We start from the raw sequence: 23171 nt of genomic DNA on the forward strand, positions 1-23171 counted from the left end.
CCTCACAGGCGACGCGGGGGCCGCCCATCGATCCCGGGAATTAAAATAGAGCCAGGTGCTCGGAGGCCACCGAGAGAGACGGACATGGCTCTGCTCGTAGACCTCCTCCCTCCCCTCTCCTTCTTCCTCCTTCCACCCCTCCTCTTCCTCTCCATCCTCCTTACACTCCTCTTCTTCCCCCTCCCACCACTCCTCTTCCCGTGTGTGTGTGTGTGCATGTGTGTGTGAAGCACTTTGACCGTGTGTTTTAAAAAGTTTAAAGCTTCACTTACTCATTCCTCCCCCTTCTTCTTCCTCTCCCCTCTTCTTCTCCTCCCCATCCTTATTCAACATTCATCACATACAGGGGTCCACCTCCATCTGTAGTAGACTCCAGAGAAATATGCTCTGTGTTTATATTCGCTCGTAACTTTTTTGGGGCATGAGAGATGTGAGGATGAGGGATGTAACTATGAGAGAGAAAGAGAGGGAGAGAGAAAGAGAGAGATTTGAGTATGACAGAGTGTATGAGAGATTTGAGCATGAGAGATGAGTGTAAGAGAGAGTTCATGAGACATGGGAGTAAGAGGATGTGTGTGGTAGTATGTGAGGGATTGCTGCACATTATCTGCATAGATTGCTGTTTATTTTCGCTGTCCAACGTCCGCGTCGCTGTGGTTTGGATTTCAGATGTACCCGACGCACCTACGACCTGGTGCTATCCGAGCACAAGAACCGAGGTGTGAAGCTGAAATGGAGCCCTGGGGAAGACACGGCAGTTCGACCACTGGTAATAGGAGCATCCATCTATTGTGCTGCACCTCGGCAAAAAGCCTGTGCTATATTGACTCCAAGCGTGCTACAGCGTTCGAAATCTAAATCCAGTGTGATTGGATTGAAAAAAATACCATATTTTGAGCCCACACGCCGCCAGTCGCATAAGAAGTCTTAGTAATGCTCCGAAATATCTTTACAAATCTAGCTCTATTATTGGTCCTTCCAAGCATAAATTATTGCTCGTCTCCCCCAGCAAAGAGCGTGCAGAAAGCAGAATCTGAAGAGTTTCACTTCACAGCTGGCAGCTGGATGAGATATGCTTTTGGCAGGAGACTAACTCTCACTCTGTCTCGCTCCGTCTCTCTCTGTCCCCTTTCTCTCTCTCTCTCTCTCTCTCTCTCTCTCTCTCTCTCTCTCTCTCTCTCTCTCCCTCTCTCTCTCTCTCTGTCCCTCTCTCTCTCTCTCTCTCTCTCTCTCTCTCTCCTCTCTCTCTCTCTCTCTCTCTCTCTGTCCCTTTCTCTCTCTCTCTCTCTCTCTCTCTCTCTCTCTCCCTCTCTCTCTCTCTCTCTCTCTCTCTCTCTCTCTCTCTCTCTCTCTCTCTCTCTCCCTCTCCCTCTCTCTCTCTCTCTCTCTCTCTCTCTCTCTCTCTCTCTCTCTCTCTCTCTCTCTCTCACTCTCTCTGAAACACAGACATCTACAAACTAACACAAACACCTAAACACACACACACACACACACACACACACACACACACACACACACACACACACACACACACACACACACACACACACACACACAGCTAACTCTCTGTGTTGTCCCCCGGCTACAGAGTTTATTATCGAGTACGAGGAGGGACAGTGGGAGCCGGGGAAGTGGAAGGAGCTGGTGCGGGTCCCGGGGAACCACGGTTCGGCCCTGCTCAAGCTTCACGGGAACGTGGACTACCGCTTCCGCGTGGCCCCCCTCAACGCCGTGGGCAAGGGCCGTCCCAGCGAACACACAGAGAGATACAAGACCCCCGCGGCAGGTCGGAACCCCTTCCTCTGTCTGTCTGTCTGTGTTTCTGTCTCTCTTTCTGTCTCTTTGATTGTCGGTCTGTCTGTCTGCCTCCGTCTCTCTGTCTTTATTTTCTGATGGCCTGTGTTTCTTTCTCTCTGTCTGTCTGTCTGCCTGATTGTCGGTCCTTCCATTTACATCTGTCACTGTCTTTTTCCTGTCGGACTGTATTTCTGTCTCTCTGTCTGCCTGCCTGTCTGTCTGTCCGTCTGTCTGTTTCTCATTGCCTGTGCCCCTCTGTGTCTCTCTCTCTGTGCCTGACTGATCTGTCGGTCCCTGTATTTCTGTATCTCTCCATCTCTGCCTCTGTTTGTCGGCATATCTATCTGTCTCTCTTTGTGTCTCTATGGCTCTCAGTCTCTCTTTCTTGCCGTCTCTCTCTCTCTGTATCTCAGTCTCCCCCCTCCTTTCCTTTTTATCTTTCCCCATTGTTCCCTTGGCCGCTCTCATTGTTTGTTTCTATCCTCCCGATAACGGTCACTGGGCCGACCAAGCGGTTAAGCAACAATGAGCACTATCTGAACTCCAAAAACACACTCCAACTTGCTTCATAATTGATTTCACCGGTTTGGGTGTGTGTGTGCGTTTCACTGGAGATTTCTTCCCCAAACAACTCCTGGTGACGACGGAAATCTATATTGCTTCTTCTTCTTCTTCTTCTGCTCCATAGCTCCTGAAAAAAACCCTGAAAATATCAAAATCGAAAGTCATTTGCCATATGAAATGGATATCAACTGGGAGGTAAGGAACGCAGACTACGTTCTGCGGACTGCTCTCTCTCTCTCTCTCTCTCTCTCTCTCTCTCTCTCTCTCTCTCTCTCTCTCTCTCTCTCTCTCTCTCTCTCTCTCTCTCTCTCTCACACTTTCTCAACCTCTCTTGTGCTCTCTCTCTCTCTCTCTCCCACTTTCTCTCTGTCTCTTTCTCTCTCACTCTTGTGCTCTCGCTCTCTCTCTAACTAATGTGTCCTCGATATCTCTCTCTCTCTCACTCTCTCGCTCTCGTTCTTTCTTGCTCTCTCCCTCTATATACATATCTATACAGTGCATACCTCTTTAACTGCTCAAGACTTGGATGTCGGCCGTCCTGATGAATTATTCCCACACTATGTCTGCAGACATCTCAGGATCAGGTGCAATTCCATGAATGCCAAACACACAATTATCAATGGATACATTTGAAATTGAATTATCCCACTTGTGATGTTTCCCATTCTTCTACCAGCTCCTGCAGTGGAGACATTTTCTGGAAGCACTTCGAATGAAAGGCCCCGTTGTACCACTTTGATTGGGAAAATAAAGGGGCGGCCATGAAATGGAGCTAAATTATTTTCCTTCCTCTACATACTGGAGTATATTCCGCCCTCATTGTATTAAAGATGAAAAAGATTAATCTGCCCCTCTCTTATTGTCTGTCTGCGGCCCCTGTCACGCTATATGCTAACCCGACACCCAGGATTCACTCGCTATTAACGGTTTGCTTTTCTGAGGATAATGGCATCTCATTTTCTTTGTCAAGATTAGTGGTCTCCAACCCTCTCCCCCTACCTCCACACACATCAGACTCCAGGCTCGGAAGTGTGTGGACCGGAACATTACATTTCTTACGAGATAGTTGCAGAAAAAAAATCACTATGCCAGAATGTTAACCCTAACGGTATTGAAGTTCAGCGGGCTGGTTTGTCATAATATCCCCATGGAAGTTGAGGCAGTGAATGGAGCAGTGTCTTTTAAAGTTACGCTGAAATGACTGCAATTATAATCAGAGAAGTAAAGAAATCAAGACAGATCAGACAGAAAGAAAGACATTAATATAGAGACAGAAACCAACAATACACAGAAGGAAAGGGAACAGAAAGCAAGATAGAACAGACCAAACAGATAATCAAAAAGAGAGAAAGAAATTAATACAGAGCTATTAATCAGGACAAAACGTTCAGATAAGGTTCGTTCAAATAATAAGGACAGAAGGAAAAATATAGTCTTAAAGAAAGGGGGGGGAGACTGAGAGCTGGAACGAGGAGGAAAGAGATAGGGAATGGGCTTGCGAAAAAAAGCTTTGTAATTCTTTCGACATACTTTTTACCCATCAGCCACTGCTTCCTATCGAGCACAACGGGCCGGGTCTGGAGTACAAGGTGAGCTACCGGCGGCAGGACCTGGATGAGGACTGGAAGGAGCACACGGTGAAGAGACACTCCTTCATTGTGAGCGCCACGCCCACCTTCGTTCCCTACGAGATCAAGATCCACGCCAGGAACCAGCAGGGATGGGCCCCGGAGCCCCGCATCGTCAGCGGCTTCTCTGGGGAGGACTGTGAGTATTCGCTTTTCTTCTGTGTCACTTACGGATGGTTATTTAAATGTTCATATAATTACTTTTTGTGTTCTTCAGCAGCTTTCAAAATAAGTTAAAATCACAAAACAAAATGAATGTTTCTGACCTCTATTTACTTACTTTTCTTCCTTTCATTTGTCTGTGCTTTGATCAGAGATGTCCTGTTTTTTGTGTTATTTAAGTCTGTTTTTGTTTCTGGGACGAGACTAGGCCTTTTTTATTCACCGTAAAATAGCTATGTGGTGTCCTCTGATAATGAACCGAATGATCCGCCTAACTGAGTGCTATAGAACACTCATTATCCTCCCGTCTCCAGCCTTCTTTTGGAATTGCCCCAAGGAGGTCACCTCAGGTTAGGGCTCATCGCACTATAGTGGTCACCACATGATGAGCTTTCAGCATTAGTGTGGCCAGCGTCGCCAATGTATTAGCCCATTTACCTACCCCTAACCCTATTGAGTCGAGGGCTGAAGCCCGACCTAAAGCCGACGCTATCGGCCGCTCAAAGTCTCCATTTTGAATCTGCCCCTAAAAGTACTAACAATTTCAACTCTCCCCCTGTTGTTGTTTGACCTTCCGAAATATACTCAATCTGATCACAGACTAGATCGAAGATTGAAACCAACAGAATCAAAATATAAACACTTCAATTGTTTCTTAACCTAAATGCATGCCTCCAAAGTTGTATGAGGGCAAGGTGTTGAACCGGCCTCTGTGGGCTGGCTATATTCCCAACACCCGACCTTGCGTCCAACTCTTTGCTCGAAGCTCATCATGTGTTGACCCCTTATCTCTGCCCCTACCCCCCACAACCACTACAGTGGTAGCAAAACATAATCAGTCTCAGTAGTATTACGTTTCAGTGTTTCTAGCGCACCCTATACCCTTGCGTTTAGTTAGTCCCTCGTGTGTTGCCACAGGATTTATAAAGTGTTCATCTAGATGTCTGGTGGTGATGACATGTGAGAGTGTGGTTCTTTTAGTCGCTGTGTTGTTTTCAGAGGCTAGCTATTGCCAACTAGTTTAATGAATTGTCCCGTTGTTGGTGAGTGCAGCTGAAGCTACCTTTCCCCCCTGTGGGTGTTTCTGATTGGCTTCACCGTTGGCATAGTCACTGATATTTGTGTGTGTGTGTGTGTGTGTGTGTGTGTGTGTGTGTGTGTGTGTGTGTGTGTGTGTGTGTGTGTGTGTGTGTGTGTGTGTGTGTGTGTGTGTATGTGTGTGTGTGTGTGTGTGTGTGTGTGTGTGTGTGTGTGTGTGTCTCTGTGTGTGTGTGGTGCATGATTGCGCTTCATTTGTTGTTTACATGAACATGTTTTCTATGTGAATTATTTTGCGTCTGTTCTTGCATGAATATAAATGTGCATATATGCATACATACATATATATGTGTGTATATATATATATACATATATATATATATATATATATTTATATATATATATATATGTGTGTTTGCTTGTGTGTGTGTGTGTGTGTGTGTGTGTGTGTGTGTTTCTGTTAATATGTGTGTGTGTGTGGGTTTGCATGCTTGTGGGTGTATGTTTGGGTGTACCTGCATGTGTGTGCGCCTGCCTACCCTACGTGTGCAAAACGACACGTGTCCACGCATACCTGTGCGTGTGCGTATGTGCGTGTTTGTGTGTGACTACATGTGTGTGTCTGTTTGGGTAAATGTGTGTGCATGCATGTCCGTTTGTGCATGCCTTCATGTGTGTGTTTGTGCGCATGCCTGTGTGTGTGTGTGTGTGTGTGTGTGTGTGTGTGTGTATGTGTGTGTGTGTGTGTGTGTGTGTGTGTGTGTGTGTGTGTGTGTGTGTGTGTGTGTGTGTGTGTGTGTGTGTGTAGTCCCCAGCGCTGCGCCGGACAACGTGACGGTGGAGGTGATGAACAGCTCCGTGGTCAAGGTCAGCTGGGGGCGCGTGCACAAAGACAAGCTGCACGGCCACCTGGGGGGTTACAGGGTAAACGCTCTTAAAAACACACACACACACACACACACACACACACACACACACACACAGACACACACACACACACACACACACACACACACACACACACACACACACACACACACACACACACACACACACAAAAACACCCAGGTGCGTGCGACTTAAAAGAAACAGCCCTGACCTTCCTTTAACCCTTGGCCTCTGTCCCCCCACTCAGCCGCTCAAAGCCCCCTGGCGACGCTATACACACACACACACACACACACACACACACACACACACACACATACACACACACACACACACACACGCCTACACACACACAAACACACGCCCACACACAAACACAAACACAGACATATACTGTAGTGTTTGTGTGACACACACTGTGTGTGTGTGTGTGTATGTGTGTGTGTGTGTGTGTGTGTGTGTGTGTGTGTGTGTGTGTGTGTGTGTGTGTGTGTGCGTGTGTGTGTGTGCGTGTGTGTGTGTGTGTGTGTGTGTGTGTGTTTGGTGCATGATTGCGCTTCATTTGTGGGTGAGTGGCTCCCTTTCATGAATGGATACAGCGGGACCCCATAGGGGCAGCCAGTGGGTTCAGGACCCCCCTATTGGCTGCCCAATAGCTCCCCTTGAGAGTCGCAAATGCATCATATGCTTTAAGATGCATAATATGCTTCTATCTGATATTTTATATCGGGTACTATTCCATTAAATCATTGATAGAGCTGTATGTTTTTCTTTTTAAGTAAAGTAGGAAGATACATTGAGTAAGAAAGTTGGCTATTTGAAAAACAATGATTCGGCAAACACCATGTACACACAGATACATAACACATTAAAACATGATTCTTGTGGAACAAAACTTTTACCATACCAGTATTAATCCTGGTACCTGCTACATCAGTAAAAGTCGTAGTAAAATTCACTATAAAATAAGAAACCAAAGTGTGCGATTCTGTTCATATTTACATTTTTTCTAAGTAGCCTATATACTTCATCCTAATAGAGTTCTTTTAATTCAATTATGGATTTTGGTTTTGGTGTACGACATGTGTGACCCTAAGATTCTCAGAAGCTTGATCTGGTAACCCCTATAATCAATGTGTAGGCGCGCCCCTGAATGGATAAAGAATGTATTGAAGTGGGCAGGATAGTCTGGATATAATGGATTTGTTTCTTGGTTTAAAACTCTAATGTCCACAGTCTACCTTTTAGCATCCTTGAGCAAGTGCATAACCCCTACCCTGCTCCTTAATGTCATGCGTCTGTATTCAACATGAGGCACTTTGGATAAAAGCATTTGGGAAAGAGAAGCTGTGGGATTCAAGAATGTAATGCGTGCCATTCGTAATTGCTGCTTGTTGAACAAGTAACCAACAGATTACTATGAATATTCACTCATTTAGCTGACACTTTTATCCAAACGTCTCTGTTTCCTTGTCACATACGCATTAATTGAACAAGAAGCTTGAGCAACGAGCCACCTTGTTTGCACAGCTGAGGAAGCCAGGCATTCAAGTATCTTGTGGACAATAGTGAATGTTGATTGTTTATATATGCAATGTGCCCATAACAATGTGGCAATCAATGGTCAATTTAGAATTCCTATTTAATTTTGCTTTTTAATGATACAAACTTGAAAATAACAGCATAAAAGCGAATCACATTGCAGAAAATTAAAGTCAAAGTCAAATACTAATAGTAGTATTTTTTTTCCCTCTTCTTCTTCTTCTCTCTCGCTGGTGCAGGTGAACTGGTGGCGCCTGCGGAGCCGGACGGACGCCAAGAAGAAGGGCCAGCACGGCGAGCGCCACACGCATGCCTTCCCCGGGGACCGCGGCCACGGCCTGCTGCCCGGCCTGACGCCCTTCTCCGAGTACAGCCTCATGGTCATGAGCTTCAACGGCCGGGGCAACGGCCCGGGCAGCCACGTGGTCACCTTCAGAACCCCGGAGGGAGGTGAGGACGGGGGGGGGGGGGGTGTGGTTAGGATGGGTGTGCTTGAGTGGGGGGGATGGGGAGATGGGGAGAACGATAAGGGAGGAAGATGAAGTGGGTGTGGTGGTTAGGATGGGTGTAGTTGAGGGGGGGGGGGGGGGGGAGATGGGGAGGACGATAATGGAGGAAGATGAGGTGGGTGTTAGGAAGAGAGGGAGAAGGGTGAGGGAGGACACAACGAATTGGTTGGTGCTTAGGAGGGGAGGAGAGGAAGGGAGCGCGGGGAGCTGAGGACATTGCTATGGTTGTTAGGAAGACAGGGGGGGGGAGGTGAGGGAGGGGGATTGTGTTGTTGTTAGGAGGAGGAAGAGAGATGAGGGAGAGAGAGGGAAGGAAAGAGTAAAACTGGGGGGGGAGTATTGATTTGGCCCCGCCCCTAAAGCAGTCGAAAATACATCTAAGAATAGTTGAGAACTGGGTTGCTCCCTGTGTCTGTTTGTGTGTTTGACCTTCATAAATGTGTGTGTGTGTGTGTGTGTGTGTGTGTTTCAGTCCCGGAAAAAAACTCTGCGTTCAGGGTCATGGAAGTCCAGAAGCACACCATCTCCCTTGCCTGGTCGCCGCCCCGGGAGCCTAATGGGATTCTCACTGGTTACCAGCTGCAGTACCAGCTCAGTACGTACCTGCACACCCAGCACACCCACCCCATCAACCAACAGCGACCACATCTGAGCCCCGATCAAAGTCATGACGCCTCATATTCCACGAGGAAACATTGCCCTATTCATGTCACCGTCGTCCCGTACGTCCCTGTACACATCCTAAGCACTCGCACGCGGTTCTGTTTGCTATTCAGTCATTCAGCAGAGAACACAATGATGGTATCTCTCAGAGCTCGTGTAAAGAGAAAAGGCGTCCCTGTTTGAGATGCACTTGTCGTAGGGGGAGGCGGCGCCGGGAGATCTATGGTTCTTGGTTGATTGTGTAGCCTGGGCGGCCGCTGGTGGTGCCGCCGGAACAAGAAAATCATTGGGGACCTCTAATGGGGCGGCGGTGGGAGGTGGGGGTTGGGGGTCAGTGAAGGGTCAGAGTGGCTGTTGAGGAGGGGGGGGGGGGCGGCAGGGCTGCTCTGATTGGCCTATGTGTCACCGTCATTGGCTTGGACCAGTGCTGACCAGGGCTGCGGTGTCACAGCCTGTAAAGAGACTCACCAGAGCTCCACGTCTTAGGGGATTCAGCCACTCCACTGTTATTGCTGACAGTGTATCTGTGTGTGTGTGTGCGTGCGTGCGTGCGTGCGCGTGTGTGTGTGTGTGTGTGTGTGTGTGTGTGTGTGTGTGTGTGTGTGTGTGTGTGTGGGTGTGTGTGTGTGTGTGTGTGTGTGTGTGTGTTTGTATGAGTGGGAGCCTTTGCCTGTTTGCATGAGTTTACGTCCATGCATGGGTGTCTGATAGTGTTCAGGGGTCTGTGCATACACAAACTCACACACATATACACAGACACACACACACAGACAGGCAGCTAGACAGACACAGTCACGCACACGTACACGCACACACACACACACACACACACACACACACACACACACACACACACACACACACACACACACACACACACACACACACACACGCACACACACACACACACACACACCACTCACTCAGTATCCTGAAACACAAGCTACGGTGAAGCTTAATGAGTAATCGGAGACGCATTTCCTGGCTAATCGAGTTTGATTCCTGCAGCTGCAGGAGAGGGCCAAACGTCATGGAGTGTTTAAGCCGAGGACGCTGTCATTGTGGCGGCGTGGCGATGTTGGCGGCTGATGGACTCTTTGAAGTGCTGCTCCTCTTTTTTTTTTCTTTTTTTTTCCAAGTAGAACCGAAGGAAGTCATGTGTGAAATGTTGCAGATAAACGGGCCAGCTGTCACTACGGCACCGGCGACACTGCGGAAATCAGACCGCCGCACCACAGATGTTTCCCGAATGATGCCTACCTCAATATGAGAGGGGGGGGGGGGGGGCGGCAGCTTTTCGTAGAGTTCCCGCTTCAAAAGTTTCAATGCGAGGGGGCCTTTTGTAATGTCATTAACCACACTCAGCACGAGGGAATTCGGGGAAGGAGGAGGTGGGAATCAATTTGGATACAAACTGTGGTTTATTGGAGTTCATGTTTTGTTCGAGGGTCACTCTGCTACCGTGTCAGTTCAACAACCTGCATCACTTATACTGTTGGCTTAAAACCCGATTAACCGTGCGCCATAAAATCAGGACATTCTGGCCTCATGCCAGAATGTTCACATGGATTTAGATGATACACAGAAACAACCGGAAGTGACGTAGCTTGCTCACAGGAGAAAACATAGGCGAATTGGACACTACAAGTAAATCATTTTGGACATAATAGCAACATGCATTCCTAGAATAATGACATTAAATAATAGGCTCAAAATACTAGAATTGTATACTATGCAACATCGCCATAGCAACATATCGCCATGCGTGCTTCATATTGACGTTCAGCCATAATGAGGACATCCTACCTGATCGAGACATCCTAGCCTAATGAGGACAGTCTGACTTTATGAGGGCATCCATGTCTTATGAGGACATACCATCCTTCTGAGGATATTCTAGCTATCTGAGGACATCCTTACCTTGTGAGGGCATTCAAGTCTTATGAAGACATTCTGACCCTATGAGGATATCCATTCCTTCTAAGGACAGCCATACCCGGTATGCACATTCATATCTTATAAAGACATTCTGCGTCAATGCTCTTTCCATTTCAGGACAATATTTTATTTTTAAGAGATTCATGGCTGTGTCCGACATTCTGACCTCATTAGGACGTTCTCATGAGGACATTCTCGTCCCGTTGTTGTTGTTGTGACGTCACTCGTCTAACCCCGCGTCTTGGCTGTGTTTCAGTCAACGACACGGAGGGGTTGGGGCCCTTGCAGACGGTGAACATCAGTGACCCCGCGGCCACTAAGCTGACCCTGAAGGACCTGGAGGCGCTGAGCAGATACAGGTTCTACCTGCGCTCCTGCACCACGGTGGGCTGTGGGCCCACCGTCACTGAAGACAGCACCACCACGGCGAAAGAACGTGAGTACTTTTTCATTATTTACCGTCCTTTGAGCACGGGGGTACATCAGGCCCCAAGTCCCACAAATTAACTTATATTTAGTGCAGAAAAATAAGCAATACATTCTCATCACTTTTTCACAAAAATGTGTATTAACCACCATGAGTGAAACAGGCATGCTACCATGAATATATAGGTTTGGAACATGGTAAATGGACTGTATTTATGTAGCTCTTTTCTAACCAGAAGTTAGGGTTAGGTGTGTCTTGCACAGGGACCCCTCAACACACAGCTAGGCGTAGCCGGAGTTCGAACTAGCAACCTTCTGGTTACAAGCCAACCTGCTCTACCACCTGAGCCACATACTGCCCCACATAAAGCTTCCAAGGGGAATACATCGATTTTTTTTGCTCAATCCAAATCCATATATAAGCAGATAGGATGCCTACAGACTGTGGACCTTTAGAACTCCGGCCCCAAACTTTTCTTGTGGCTATCGTCACAACCTAGCTACCACACACTATCCTGCTTTTCGCAGGGTCACATTTAAATTCACAGACATCCAGCAGACACTTTGACCCAAGTGACTTCCAAATGGGGCTATCCAAGCAGACAATCAATACAGGAGCCACTATACATTTTAAGGGCTGTACAGAAAAGTAAAAAAATTGCAATCTGCCAGATAGTGCAGGATAGTTATTAGAATCCAAAACTAGAGTTAGGCATTTATTTAATTTTAAGCTTGAATTGTCCCAGAAGACAAGGTTAGGTCATTCTTTGGCTGTTCCACTGTATCAGAGTCACAAATATATATATATATGTATGTGCAGCCAAGCTCTTTCAAATCTCCATGTCGGTTTGTTTTTGTGGATAAACAATTTTATATGGCTGTGGAAGTGTGTTAGATTTGTCACTGTCTTCAAGGGGCAAGTGCTTATTGATTGGGCCTGAGAATGTAAGCTATGGAACAATCAGCCAGTGAAGAAAATTGCTTTGATCGGGGGAAACTGGAGGATTTTATATTGAGTTGTGTAATCATAAACATGTTGCCAGATAGGGGGTCTTAATGAGAGGCCCTCAAGGATATAATATTTTTTTTCCAAAAACATGTAATTTATTTTCTCATTCTTTTTGGTCTCCTTATCAGTGCAAGTTGATTACAATTCCAGTCAAGTGGGTTGTGGGCTTTGGCATGAGTGATCTCAAAGAAGAGGATAGGGAAAATGGGAGAATGCACATGGATTTACCAAAGTGCCATCATAGCCTTTACAATGTGAAAAATGTATATATTGTGAAATACCAGCCATTCCAGTGAAACACATTGTGCTTTTAAACTGTGTCACAACAGCATAGCATAGCAAAGCCTCCTGAATATACTTATTGTAGGTTTGACATTACAGTCAAATGTCCTATGTGTCATACCTATTAGACTATTGCTGTCTTTTATGAAGCAAAGACATATTCATCATGCTTTAGCTGTGTGTGTGTGTCCATGGCGCATCGTTATGAAAGGCAGTGTGCAGCCGTATGTGTTCCTGTATGGATGGAAGTTGTTTCCTGTCATCTATTTTTTATTCTTTAGTTTGCCCTCCAGCCTCCACTGTGGTTTCTCCTGTTGACTTCAGTAACGGGTCTCTGCTCATACACAGGGTTACATAACCATAAAGCTAAAATATTCTCAAACAGGTCGCCCTCAGAGAGAACAATAACAACCTCATCCACTCTCATTCAAACGAAACAAAAACTCTGCCCCAGAGTTGAACGTTGAACTGAAAGTCTGACAAGGTTGGTTTAGTCCAAGTAGAGCAGCCGGCTACTAAAAATGCAAACAAGAAAATAAAAAAATCCCAGCCTGAGCGGACTTGACCGCAGACAGAACCTCTCAGACGCATTGAATTGCACAAGGGGGAACCTGCATAAAGGTTTAGACACACCAGTCATCTGTGGATAATTGACCTTGTCTGCTGTTTTCCCCCATCATCAACAGAGAGCACTTCCATGCCTACTTTCATTAGCCCAACGCAAAGCTCTCCTTCAGCCAGCTGAGGGCTTCATGCATAACGGCAACACTGAAACCTACGCAATTACGGAATCCTATTAATCTAGCCTCATTTGTGACTCTGATATCGACTTTTTATATCCTAGCAATAGTCGGCTGTCTCTAATTTTTCTTTTGCATGCTTTAGCTGATCATCTATACCGTGCTTGCTAACCACACTGTCAAACTCACACTCATCTAATTATGGATGACAAAGTGTGACTCTCTGGGAGAAAAGTCAAGAACAAACAATCAGTTGATAATTAATGCAACGATAATGTATTATTTTTTATCCATTTTGTAAACTTATGGAATAGGCATACAATGGTACAAAATCCCAGCTCTGCGCATGAACACTGACACCAACTGCAGTGGCTGGGACTCAAAGAAGAGCCACGTTCAGCCTGTTTTGGGTCAGGTAGCCTGCCTCAAGTAATGAATATAAAAAGGTCCAAAGTAAACAAGGGGCTGTGTAAGTGCCAGCCTTGTGTGTGTGTGTGTGTGTGTGTGTGTGTGTGTGTGTGTGTGTGTGTGTGTGTGTGTGTGTGTGTGTGTGTGTGTGTGTGTGTGTGTGTGTGTGTGTGTGTGTGTGTGTGTGTGTGTGTGTGTGTGTGTGTGTTTGAGTACACTGTCAGGATGTTGACATGTACTACTTTACATGTAAATTCAACAGTGATTCACCTTCTTGTGAACCCCACTGAGAGTTGTTCCGGTGACGATCTTAAACGGCAGGTGTGTGTGATTTAAAGTGCCGGGGTGAAGTCTGTCCTCTCTAAAGACTTTTTTTAGCAAATCGTGTCTAGAAGAAACTTTAACTTTAGAAAGTGTCAACACAGAACTGATGATTAATTGGTTTGTTTATTATTATTATTGTGCTTGTTGGTGCTCAGTTGTCACTTATTAGAATGCTATCTATTTAGATGTAAAGGTAGCATGTATGCTAGCACTCCCTAGTAAATAGTTTACAGCAATGTATCTCAAGTGGATAGGATTAGTCCTTCATTTTAGATCCTCCATCATCTCTCCTCCTCACCTTCTAGCATATAAATTGTCCCCCACAGCCAAACCTACTTGATCCATATGAATATGAAACACACACACACAGAAGAAAAAGCAGCAAGCAAATCCCATTCAACCTAATGGAACTGCAGCCTTTAACATAAGATAAAAGGTACTAATATATCTTTCTTGATATAAAGATAGGGCGTTGTTGTCAAAATAAAGAATAATGAACAATATTAACTCCTACATGATGATATTTGGGTTTTATTTCCAAAAATAAATGTTCACTAGTAATAGTAACTAGTGTATGTGCAGCCCTAAGAGCAGAGCACATTTAGGCTACCACACCACACGCAGTTGTTATGGCCCAAAAATACCAGATAATATCTATCTAGTATTTAGCCTTATATCAAAAGATTGATCCTAAAAGAAGATATCTTACAGATTAATCAAGTTTATTTGAAGAACATTATCATAAAAAAGACCATAGTTGACCAAAGTGCTGTTCAGTTAGATGCCACAGCGTGGGCACACAGTATAAGAAACAAAACATATCAGATACAATGAGTAAGAGTACATAGAAAACAGGGCAACAAAACGTTTTATAAGTGTTGGTGGAGGGGGCTGACCTGACGGTGCCAGCCTATGCAAGTCTTTGTAAACCAAACTGTACAAAATATATTCTGAAGCATATGGAGGGTCACTGGTGAATCAGGGGTGAAGTGTCCATCTACCTGGGGACAGTCAGAGAGCGGCAGCAGCATTTGGACCAGTTGTAATCGTGACATGGAGGACTGAACTTTCCCAAATTATAGGGAGTTACAGTAATCCAGTCGAGACTTTTGCTGTCGAAGATTTTTGGCAGAGGTTTTGGCGTAGGTAGCTAGTTGGCCCAGGTTTTAAGTAATTATGTTTGTGGAATCGGGAGGGAGTTTCAGATTTCAGTTTCAGATTTGTTATTATTTAATTTAAGAAAGTTTTGGGCCATGCAGCAGTATGTCCTCAAAGCCCATGTAAATGGAATAAATAATTGGTCCAAGAATAGAACATTGGGGGACCCCCCAGGTAATATTATCTGAGGGAGGAATAAAGTGCCTATAGAAAGGCCTATATTGTTGTTCAGATAGGTATTTTGATACTTAAGGCTGGGCGGATTTTGTACTCTGGAGGGCCCTGATACCAGATTTTAATTGTGTTGTAATTAATTAAGAAATAAAATCAACTGTGAATCATTTTTGAAAGACATTTTAATTTAGATGTGGGTCTGACATCGTTGAGAATAGAGGCATCTAGGTATGGGTTCATTAAGGAGAGGCTTGACAACTGTGTATTTAAAACAGGTTGAAACAGGACTGCTGGGCCGCTATTAATAAGGCAGAGGACGCCAATGGGCCTGAAAGCAAAGCATTTCACCCTCTCCAAGATAACCACAAGACCAGTCCTTTATTACAGGACTTACTCCTCTGCTGCATCAAGTTAGACGGGCAGTATACCCCAAAAAAGAAATTGTTTGTTGTTGTTTATTATTATCATTATTTATTTTGTCACTGTTCCTCAATTAGACCATCATTGTGTAAAATCATATGTTTTCGCCAGCATACACCAACGATAGTATGAGCATTGAAAAAAAGTTGTGCAAAGTTGCCGTGGGTCGTAGCCAAGCGGATCGAATGTCCCTCCCTCCTAGAGCGGGTGTGAGCTCGACCAACATCAAACAAGACAACACTGAAGTTCAATTCAAACATGGAACCACCAACAGGTGTCCTTTTGGACAGAGTGTGGGGAGGTGTGGAAGCTCTCGCTAGGAGGAAAGTATTTCTCAACACTGAGATAAGTGGATAAGTGGAGGCTGTTGAGAGGTGGCGGGGATTGCAACATTTTCTGTCGCTGGCACCAAAAAAAGCAAACAAAAACAACAACAAACACCCCAAAAAAGATGCCTGTGACTTTGAGAGAGAGTGGAGGGGGGGGCTTTTAGGCCAGCCAATCCCTGCTTTGCGCCGCGTGTAATGGCAGGAGCAGCTGCTTTGCGCCGCGTGTAATGGCAGGATTAAGATGGCGGTGACAGAGTGTCGCGCTCCTGACGATCAGCCTTTAGGATATTTTCATTTTTTTTAGGCCGGGGACTGCGAGACCCTTTTCCTTTTTCATTGAAAGTTGCTTGTACACCAACAGCAACAACAATGGGTATTACCATAGCAGTGGCCTAATCCATCACGATTAGCTGTGACGATGTCATGCGCACTCATCGGAGAGGGGGCGCGAGGAGCCAGGTGTTTGTCCTTGTGTTGCTGAATTATCACCTGGGCAAATACGTGCTCTTCAGCTGAGGGCAGGCGGAGGGGATTTGCATGTTTGCCGTAGGAAAATTAAGTGGAATAGTGCTTATTTGATCAATTCGGACAGCTGTGACCACGGACACAAACTTGTTCTCACGTTGTTCAATATCCTCCATACTTTGGTGAATGGATAGAAGGGATGATGTGTTTCCACAGAAAAAGATAATCGAATGAAAGATCCCCAAGGGCTGGGACGCATATTACAAAAGATGTATACATGACATAATTATTTATGTAGCATTATTTCTTCCACATTATTCTTCTCCTTTTTATATTATTTTAAGTCATAGCCTTCACCTGATGTTACCATTCAATTTCATAATTTTTATCATGAATAACTGGGACAGCAGAAGTGAAGAAATGATGAATACTGCTTTTATTATGTCCTTGTTACACCATTAACCTTCCGTAGCCTCTACTCCAACATTTCTGTTCTCATCTCCTGTCAACTCTGTCAGTTGCTGCCTCGTTTATATTATCTGCTCCTGAAATGTCTGCAAATATCAATGACAGCCCTGCAATCAAGTCCACAAGGATTCAGGCTTTTATTGCATATACGACATAGCGACAAGCCTCATATTAATCATATCACCTTAATATTACCCTCCGGTTTATCAGTCCACTCTGGGTTTAAAACCGGCCACCATTAACCTTGTTCCTCTTTGTGTGTGTGTGTGTGTGTGTGTGTGTGTGTGTGTGTGTGTGTGTGTGTGTGTGTGTGTGTGTGTGTGTGTGTGTGTGTGTGTGTGTGTGTGTGTGTGTAATAGTTCTAAAACCCAGCGTTCTCTTTAGTTCTATCCACTGATAAGGGTTTTCTTTACTTTTCTTTAGGTAAACGTAAGTGAAGGCAGGGGGGGGGGGGGGGGGGGGTGTAACAGGTCAATAAAAGTGGCAGGTGGCAGGGGGGGCTTGGCTGCTATGTCAGAACAGACAAGGGTGGTAGGTTATGCAACCGTTATTATTTCTGTCGCTGCTAGCCGGATACGGGGGGGCTTAAGGTGAGGAGGGGGATGCAAGAGAGCTCCCAACAGCATCATCCAAAACAAAACAACAAACTGACAAAAATCAGCGGGACAAGTCAATGGCTCATCGAGTAGAGTGCCGGTGTGCCCTTGAAGATAACTTAAGGTGCTGGTGTGGCCGCTTTTTCATTGTTTCTCATCCCGGTGCCAATAGTGTTTGATTTGAGCCGCGGTGTGTGGACTCGCCGTGAGGAATTGCATTTCAATGGCTTTTACCGCGCTTGATTAATTAGACAAGGGGATTAGCTGTTTAATATTAATATTGGAACGTTTCCACTGCGGCAACCACCTCCAACCCACACACCCAAACACACACAAACACACACAACCCCCGCCCCCCCCCCCACACACACACACTCACACACACAAACACACATCCACCTAAAGCTCCGCCTGCATCAGATAGGGCTTTGTATATCCAAACGCACAATCAAAGTGTCCCGATGAAAAGGCAGAGGCAAGTCAAAGTCACCACTGTCTTTGTTCTCTGCAGGTCTAGGAAATGCCCACCAAGGAATTTCCACCCAGGGCTGGTTTATCGGCCTGATGTCCACTATCGCCCTGCTCACACTCATCCTGCTCATTGCCTGCTTTGTCAACAGAAATAAAGGAGGGAAGTATTCCGGTAGGTATTAAGGCACAAAACTGCACACACACACTCTCTCACACGCGCACACACACACACACACACACACACACACACACACACACACACACACACACACACACACACACACACACACACACACACACACACACACAAACACAAAAAATATCCAATCTCACAAACACACACACACGCACACACGCACACACGCACACACGCACACACACACACACACACACACACACACACACACACACACACACACACACACACACACACACACACACACACACACACACACACAAAGACACATCTCCCTGAATACTAACTAATTGATGGTCTAAGCATTATTATACTTATATACTACAGGAATACATGAGATGGAATGGTATTAGTAGTAAAAATTCCAATCTGTTCCCACCATTTGAGTTCTGTATCAAATTGACAGCCTTTTATTCTTGATACAGGCGCCGAAACACAACATGATGCCTATATGCTGAGGATATGCTAATGCTACTCAGGGGCAGCGTGTTCGGCAATGATGACATAAGCATTGTGGTATTTTAATGTTATTCTCTTTACTGGGGACAGGAGAGCCCTTACCAGCTTTATCATTCACTGCTAATAGCCATCAGCTGGTTGCCTGGCCAGCCCTCCCTAAAGTCGTCAGCAGAAATGGAAAATTAAAAAAACCAGCGCCTCCATCCCTCTTCTTAGGCTTTTATTCAGGTTGCCTTCATAGCCTCATAGCTCTATTTTTCCTATTTCTCTCTCTCATTTGTTCATTTTCTATTGAGCGATGGAAAACATTACCTAAACACTCTCAATCTTTTTTCGGATTTGAGTGAAGCCCCTCGCTCTCAGACATGTTTGCTCTTTGCCGGGCCCCCGGGAAACCTTTTGTTCCTCTTAAACAAAATTAAACCGCATTCAGGCTCAGGTAAAACATTCAAATGACTCTGTGAAGCGAAGGGGACACGGTAATCTACTGTCTTTCAGTCCTCCTCACAGGGTTGTAGTCTTTACACGAGCTCTTGCGGGAAACCGAACAAAGAAAAATCTCATATTATGCTTTTCTTTTTTTCTTGGCGAACAGTGAAGGAGAAAGAAGACCTTCATCCAGACGTGGAGTCCCAGGGCATGAATGATGACACATTTTGTGAATACAGGTGAGTGCTAACTACCTTGGAGCGGGCATTTAACCACAGCGCTCTCATTTGCGCATAATAGAATCACTTTGTGATATGCTAACGGTTGTTGCAACCTCCCTCTCTCTCTCTCTCTCTCTCTCTCTCTCTCTCTCTCTCTCTCTCTCTCTCTCTCTCTCTCTCTCTCTCTCTCTCTCTCTCTCTCTCTCTCTGTCTCTGTCTCTCTTTCATTATGTCCTTACTGCTCCTCATTATAAAAGAAACCGTACCTACATGACCCCCGCCTCCAGATGTTACACACGTGACGTTTGAGTTCGCCCCGATGAAACGGAGGCGGTTTAAACAGCAACTGGAATTCCCGAATAAGCCTTTGCTGTTTAACCAATAAGCATCACTGTGCTCCCCAGCGATTACCATGCCCTGCCATACAAATAGAGTAGAGACATTTGTGTTTTAATGCGTGCAGCGTAAGCCTAGGTTGCAATGGACAATGTTTAAATTTTGCTAACTAGTTAGCCGCATAACCCGCCCCTTAAGGGATGGTTTGATTGTATTAGTAGCGTATCTTTCTTGGGTTCGGTCGCTGCTGCTTGTTGGGGAATTGAGCTAAACGTGTGGCTGGCCGCTGACCAGCAGGAGGCGGAAACCAATCAGTGTAATTGAAAGCAGCTCATCTCCGCGGCAGTAATATGTGGTCACGTTTCATTAATCATTTAGTGGTCCAATTCATAACTGCCTACCTCCACTCTATGACTCCCTGTGTATTCCTCCCAATCGGGGTAGGGGGCACAAAATGCAGACGTTACAAATCTCCATATAATAATCCTCCAGAATTGGTTGAACTGCACGCTCCTCCTGGCCCGCTATATCACGGCGAATTTAAAACAATGGCGGTAATGTAATCTGAAATACTTTTTATTTTTTTTCATTGGGATTTCTTTTTTACTTTTAACGATAACCCCCTACTTTTAACGATGTTTCCCATAAACAGGAGCTGTTAGAACTCTGATAATAACCCTTGTTACGGTGTGTCAACCTTACTGCTATGAACCCCCCCCTCCCCCCCCCCCCCCCCCCAGAATGTCCCTTTGTCAGCCCTAATCGAGGAACAAAGGGTGTTAACAAATTACAAATGTCTAGCCCAGTGCGTTTGTGTGATTATTCTACACCGGTCAGCAAGAGGTGAATGCTAATGCCAATTACTGCGGTATGGAGACTTCAGCAGTTCCAGCCTGTAGCCTCACACACACGCACACACACACACACACGCACACACACACACACACAGACACTGACACACACTCACACTCACATACCCCCAAAACACTTTGTGACGGCCAATGCAGACACAGATTGAAGCCATGAATGAAACAAGGTTATTTCTAATCTCCAATCCCTCTCTCCTCTGTGTGCTTGTGTGGGTTCCTTTATACGTCTTTACGCGTGTGCGTTTATTGGGGCGTCTGTGCGTGCGTGTGTGCCCGTGTGTGTGTGCCCGTGTGTGCCTGTGTGTGTGTGTGTGTGTGTGTGTGTGTGTGTGTGTGTGTGTGTGTGTGTGTGCACGTGACGCAGTGACAACGACGAGAAGCCACTGAAGGGCAGCCAGCGCTCGCTGAGCGGCCAGATGGCGGGCGGGGAGAGCGGCGACAGCCTGGTGGACTATGGCGACCAGGAGGTCCAGTTCAACGAGGACGGCTCCTTCATCGGCGAGTACGCCGGACACAAGGACAAGAGGGTATCCACGGAGATCAAAGGGCCCGCCCAGGCCCCGGCGTGAGGAAGCCATGACACAATTGGAGGAGGGATGAAAGGGAGGGAGGGGAGGGAGGGGAGGGAGGGAGGGAGGGAGGGAGGGAGGAGATACAACACCAGACTTCAAGGCACCAACACCCTCCTCCTCCTCCTCCTCCTCCTCCTCCTCCTCGAACCTCTTCGACAGGATGAGGAAATCGTGAGGGGGGTGGAAGGAAGACATTATCTGTGCACAAAACGGTCTGAAATGTGATCTGGAATGTGTAACTGCCGACTGCACTGCCGTCCTGGCTTTATGAGGCCACGTCATGAGCGCCCAATCACACATCCACCACTGCCGCCTGATCCATTTATAAGAGAATGGCCCTTACTAAATACTGTATATATATATTCTGTATACTTTACATTGTAGTGTATGCGTGGAGTGCTTTGTTTTCGGTTATTATTATGACCATACAGTTATTGTTTTTTGGTTTTCTTTCTGTTTTTTTTTTTTTTTTTGTAAATGTAATTCTATGGTCAAGTTTGTACGTATGTTAGGAGAATGACAATGAAAATGAAGAAAAAAATAAGGTAAACGCTTTTGTCTCTCTGTCGCGTGTACCGTAGCACACAAACAATACAGGGTTGGGATATCAAGCCAATAATAGTTTTAAATTACAGCAGATCCTATTTGCATTTTATATATTGAAATCCGTCCATTAAATATGATGTAATATGTGTACAGAGGTTAATTATTAACTTATTTTCTTTCTTTCTGCTTTATTGTTTTACTTGACGTAACACCAAGGGCATTGGAACAAATCTACGAGTCATCAATTGGAAGGGAATATCATTTGTGGTGTTGTCTTCTTGTCTCCTTGAGTATGTTATCAGAAATGATAAGGCGTATATCATGAATCCTCATCAGTACAATTGTAACATTTTTCATTTTTTATCTAGTTTTGTTTTATTATTGTGAGTGAAATTCTAATGAGCGGATTTGGAGCGGATCTTTTTAAAATCTATTCTATGGGATTGTAACTGTTTTAAAAACGATGGAGGACCACAACTGTTCATTACCACGTAAGTGTCTCTCAACAAAAGTTACTAAATAGTACAAATCCTTCACCGCCTTACGGCGCTGCGTATCACACAGCACTTACAAATATTTGTATGATTATAATTATTCAATATTATCAAATGTGCACATACACTTGTTTCTGTTTTTGTGCACCCCAAAATCCTAGGTTACAGTATTACAACAATATATATATATATATATATATAAATAAATATATATATATATATATATTTGAACGTAACCTAGAATCTCATTACAGTCTTTTTATTTTTGTGTAGTTACTGTAATAGATAATGGACTCTTTGGTAGTCATATTACTGTTCCTTTCTTCTTCTGGTGGCTTGTAAAATGATCTTTCACAACCTTGCTTGTTACAGTAAAGCTTCATCAATATTACACTATTTCAAAAAAAGCCTTACTTGTTCTTAATATCACGAACGGCTGTTGGGTTCAGCAGGAACAGAGCTAACAGAAGCTCCCGCTGAACTTCGACCTCTGTCAAAAAATACAGCTTGTTTTGCATGTTAATGTTGATTTGGTGTTTTTTTTATGTCATTAAAATTGCTTTACTTTTGTAACTCTGCGATACTGATATGACTATGTCTATTTATCGCCAATATAGGTTTGAATGAAGGTATCAGACTCGACTAAATTATAAAACTGGGACACGTGTCTGTTTTTCACACACGTGAGTGCACATTTACATAAAAATGAGCCCAAAGTGACCCTTCGCCTCATCTTATCTGTCTTGTTGCTTCAGACAGAGGGATCTTGATATTGAACTTTAACGGTTAGCAACAGAAGAAGCTCTTCAAGTCATCATTCATTAAAATAAACCTAGTTTGCCATGATTTATTTTGAAGGGTGCAAAGCCTTGTAACACTCCTTTGCGTGAACCACATTCACGCAAAGATCTTAAAATTGCGGACACACAGAAATATTAGGACTACCCAACTATTGCAGTCTTTCTTGCCAAACTACAAAAGTTTTAGACAAAAAGAAAGACTGGAATAATGGTTAGGTAAAATTATGACAATTCAAATAAAGTGAGGGAT

General features: G+C 45.0%; 1 protein-coding gene across 1 annotated transcript in view; it reads left to right on the forward strand.

Moving 5' to 3' along the window:
- The window catches only part of chl1b (cell adhesion molecule L1-like b), a 75408-nt gene extending 52714 nt beyond the window's left edge, over window positions 1-22694 (forward strand). Inside the window, 13 exon segments of the mRNA XM_060068851.1 lie at window positions 670-684; window positions 687-746; window positions 749-769; window positions 1589-1786; window positions 2486-2556; window positions 3906-4128; window positions 5998-6113; window positions 7859-8069; window positions 8601-8723; window positions 10986-11165; window positions 18040-18171; window positions 19250-19322; window positions 20874-22694. Coding sequence (XP_059924834.1) covers window positions 670-684; window positions 687-746; window positions 749-769; window positions 1589-1786; window positions 2486-2556; window positions 3906-4128; window positions 5998-6113; window positions 7859-8069; window positions 8601-8723; window positions 10986-11165; window positions 18040-18171; window positions 19250-19322; window positions 20874-21078 — 1628 coding nt within the window. The 3' untranslated portion in view covers window positions 21079-22694.
- Window positions 22695-23171: the final 477 nt, after the last annotated feature.

This window comes from Gadus macrocephalus, chromosome 13, assembly GCF_031168955.1.
Source record: "Gadus macrocephalus chromosome 13, ASM3116895v1".
NCBI lineage: Eukaryota > Metazoa > Chordata > Actinopteri > Gadiformes > Gadidae > Gadus > Gadus macrocephalus.